This window comes from Quercus lobata, chromosome 2, assembly GCF_001633185.2.
Source record: "Quercus lobata isolate SW786 chromosome 2, ValleyOak3.0 Primary Assembly, whole genome shotgun sequence".
NCBI classification, from domain to species: Eukaryota; Viridiplantae; Streptophyta; class Magnoliopsida; order Fagales; family Fagaceae; genus Quercus; species Quercus lobata.
Genome location: NC_044905.1, coordinates 53,765,065 through 53,768,858, shown reverse-complemented (window position 1 = coordinate 53,768,858; position 3,794 = coordinate 53,765,065). Strand labels below are relative to the sequence as shown.

At 32.8% G+C, this 3,794-nt stretch overlaps 1 protein-coding gene across 1 annotated transcript; it reads right to left on the bottom strand.

Moving 5' to 3' along the window:
- Positions 1–2,428: 2,428 nt before the first annotated feature.
- LOC115962028 lies at positions 2,429–3,195 on the bottom strand. Its single transcript, XM_031080898.1, has 4 exons — positions 3,046–3,195; positions 2,831–2,950; positions 2,670–2,713; positions 2,429–2,558 (listed from the first exon to the last, which is right to left on the bottom strand). Exons 1-4 carry the CDS (start codon positions 3,193–3,195, stop codon positions 2,429–2,431), a joined length of 444 nt encoding a protein of 147 aa, XP_030936758.1.
- Between the last annotated feature and the right edge of the window lie 599 nt (positions 3,196–3,794).

Sequence of the window (3,794 nt, the reverse complement as noted above, 5' to 3'; positions counted from 1 at the left end):
TAATAATTTTTTAAAAAACGTATCCCGCCGTACCCGCACCCTACTTTTTCAAAATTGCCAAGTTGTTGCACTGCACCTACACCCGAACCAAAATCCGCACTTGTGCTTCCTAGGTTTCAATAGATGACGTACGAGAGGCCCATGGATGACACACTAGTGAAGGAAAAGCCCATAGGCAAAATAAAGTGAGTAGAACTTGCACGTGATCCAAACAGATAGGTCTTGAAGCCCACAAAAGAGACAAAGATTCACATGTAAGAGGAAAATTAAGTTTATATGTGTAAATGAAGTCTCAAATTGAATCAAAATAAGAATAACTAGTCGCTAACCCGTGCGATGCACGAGAAAGAAAAAAAAAAAAACTTTAAAATGTGTTTTTTGTATCTTCTTCCTTTTTTGCTTTGTAATAGTCACTAAATATGTCCTCTTGTTTTCCTTGAGCATAGATGTTGGTGTGAGTTGCACATTGCTTTGAACATCAACTTTTTCAAACTTTGTAGAATCACCACCTTGTTCACTTGACAAGTTGCTACTACATTCATTTGAAGTATCACTGATGTAAGTCTGACAATAAAACAGGTTGATAAATGTATTACAACATAAACAAATTAAATATCTAATTTGTAATTTTGTTATATTAAAAAATACGTACTTTTGACATTTTATCAAGCTAAATTGCTTTGTCAGTATTTTCAAAAAATTCAAAAACTTTCTTGAGAGTGTAGAATTCCCATCCATACTTAAGATTATAGTCATTTAGTTGTATTTGAAAAACAAATTCTATTCCATTTAGATTTTCTACTTTCACAGGAAGGACGACTTCTTTGAGCACCTAACAAAAGTAATATTTTTCAAATTGTACACTCAAGTAAAACTTGGACAAAGATGTTCTACTAAAAAAAAAAAAATTGTTCATAGCAATAAACGGGAGTTCTACTGATCCATGTTTCCTACGAATGTCTCATAATGTATGTACAAACCTTTTTTTTGATTGGAAGTAAACTTAATGATGAATGCTGACTATTTTGAAGGATAAAATGTTATACATAACGATCGGAAGCAAAACTGATTTAGTGATTGTGAAAATTTTGCAAATATTTGACATATTCACCAATAACTTATAAATCATTCTTTGGAAGTTGACTGTATCAACAGCATGTGTGCTCAGTCCTTTGTTGGAACAATATTTAAAGAGAAGGCCAATAATATTTGATTGAAAAGTTCCATCTTTTTTCAATAATTTTGACAGAGATTCATAAACCCAATAGTAAAACCCTTTTTGGAAAACCTTCAAGAAGGTTTTGTGATGGCCAACTATCATATATTTTATACATAAGTAGGCTAGAAATTTTTTTTTTAAAAAAAAAAAATTAGAGGAAAGTAGCAAACCTTGGTGGTGTCGTTGATAAAAGGCAAAGATTGAGGGGGCGGACTATAGCACGCGATTGAGAGAGAATGAGCAGTGACCAATCTGACAATTTGTATGAATTTCAAGCAATATATTTATTCAGCAATCTAGCCACAGGAATCCAATTTTCAGCCAACATTCAAGAAACATTAATAGAAGAAACCATTATGTTCAAAACTCTAATCATTAAAAAGTCAAACCTACTTATCAATATCCCTTAAACTTTCAAATTGATAACCTTAGAGACCATTATGATTCAATTAATCTCATTTCTACTATATAAACCTATCTCACCATCAATACCAATCTCAATTTCTAACATATGAATCATAAAAAATTCAAACCCATAGCTCAATTTCCATTAAAAATATTCAAATTGATTAAAGCTTTTCTTTCATGAGACCACTAATGACAACCAAAACAACAATAAATGAAATTTTCCGGTAGTTAGTAGTTAGAATCACCAACAACAAACAGGCAAAAAACTTTCAAAGTTTCAATTTCATACTCTTATTCAAAAGAATTATAAGAATTGCAGCAGCAACATAATTGCTTTGACTCTAATTATCTCTCTGCAATAGATTCTTCCACAATCTAAGAAGCTTTAATCTATATTTTATGCAAAGAAGTGACTCTTTGCACAAACTGCTAGGGACCAGCAGTTTTAGTTAACTGCCAGTGCCATGTCAAACTAAAGTAGAATGGTCAATAATTGCAAAAATTTTGGTTCTAGAAAGCAATAAATTTCCTACAATTTTATTTTGATAAGTGAGTTAAACATGTGGAGCTAAAGTCAAAATGAAGATCTGTCCAGTTGTTTAGTCTCTAATAACTCATGATCTTTGAAAGAATTTATTTTTATTTTTTGGAGGAGAAGGGGTGCATTCTACATGGTATTCATGTTAAACAAAACATCAATCTATAAGAAAACTAATTTTAAGAATTGTTTACAGGAAAATAAAATTTATGCAAATAGCCTAAACATTTAGAAAATATAAAGATCAAACGTTACAGCCCAACTTACTTGTCACCAATAAATTTTGCCTGAGTGAAGTAGCCAAGAGAGAGCACCTCCATAAGATTATGTTGCTTATCAAGACCCTGTTGCCCAGCGAAATGCATAAGCCTGTGGCTGTCTAGAGTATTTCCCCTATGTGCATTTAAGACAGTGTTAGTGGAATCTCCAATAGATGAAGGTCGCTTCATAGCTTCCTCACCTATATAAAGTTATCCATATATTTAAAACTGTTTTTATGCTTACGTGATTCCTGAAAGGTTATATTCCAATCCATGGCCCCTAAAAACCTGAAAATTTGCAAAGCAGTCATAATTATTTATTGCATACAATGACCAGCCAAATCAAACTTAATGCAAACAAATCAATGATATGTATATAAGTGATTCAGAGAATTTTTGGAAAACCTCTGACATCCGAGCTTCTATCCTCTTAGTTTGAGATCCAAACTTGTTCCTGTAATACTCTTTCCTATTGATGCCTTCTTTTGGGGCAAAAGGATTAAGTTGAAATGGATGCCATCTAATCTACAAATGTAGTTGATAAAACATAAGAGTTGGAACACAAACATGCGTGCACACACACGCACAAACACAGAGAGAGAGAGAGAGAGAGAGCAAACCTTAAAGTCATAGTGATCCTTAGATGTAGCTATAGCTTTGTCAAGATTTTTTTTGCCCATAAAGCACCATGGACACACAGTGTCTGAACTGATATCTATTTTTATAAGCTTTTTCTGAGTGTTGTTTCCAATTGACTCGGACGCAGACATGATGCCTTTGTAGCTGCAAGTTTTCTAAAATATATTGATTCAGTTTTGAATGTAGTGAAGTACAGTGGTTTTTCTTCTTCACATGTTATAACTCAAGATAACATTTTCTACCAAAGAACTATTAACTTAACAGATTACAAACACATGTACTCTTGAATCGGAACCCCTGGATCAAAATGAAGCCAGGTGCATAACCCATGACTACTTGAAAAGCTGTATTATTCAAAATTAATAAAATTTTCTGCAATGACATTTGTGGCTTCATTAGAATAATCATTATTGATCTCCATCACATGAAATAGTATCTACACAGGGACAGAACAGAAGCACTGCCACTCAAGTAAGCAATGCCTCCCCCATGTCGCCTAAGCTGTCCACAGAAAAACCTATATGTCTTAGCCTGATTGCATCCATCAAGTAATATAAACCAACATGCAAAACCTAGAAATATCCCTAAAAAATCACAAACTTGGTCATCCATAAAAAATAAAAACAAATCTGGGTATCCATAAACTTGGTCATCAAAAACACGAAATTTAAACTCTAATCAACCACTAATCTATCCAAACCTATTGTATCTGAAATTTCAAATAAAAATT

What these genes read in the sequence shown, in the direction of transcription:
- LOC115962028 (XM_031080898.1), bottom strand. Translation starts at nt 3,195, where the DNA reads ATGTCTGCGTCCGAGTCAATTGGAAACAACACTCAGAAAAAGCTTATA. An exon ending in AGGATCACTATGACTTTAAG is followed by an intron (nt 2,951 to 3,045) that starts GTTTGCTCTCTC and finishes CTACATTTGTAG; the next exon opens with ATTAGATGGCATCCATTTCA. An exon ending in TATAACCTTTCAGGAATCAC is followed by an intron (nt 2,559 to 2,669) that starts GTAAGCATAAAA and finishes AAATGCACATAG; the next exon opens with GGGAAATACTCTAGACAGCC.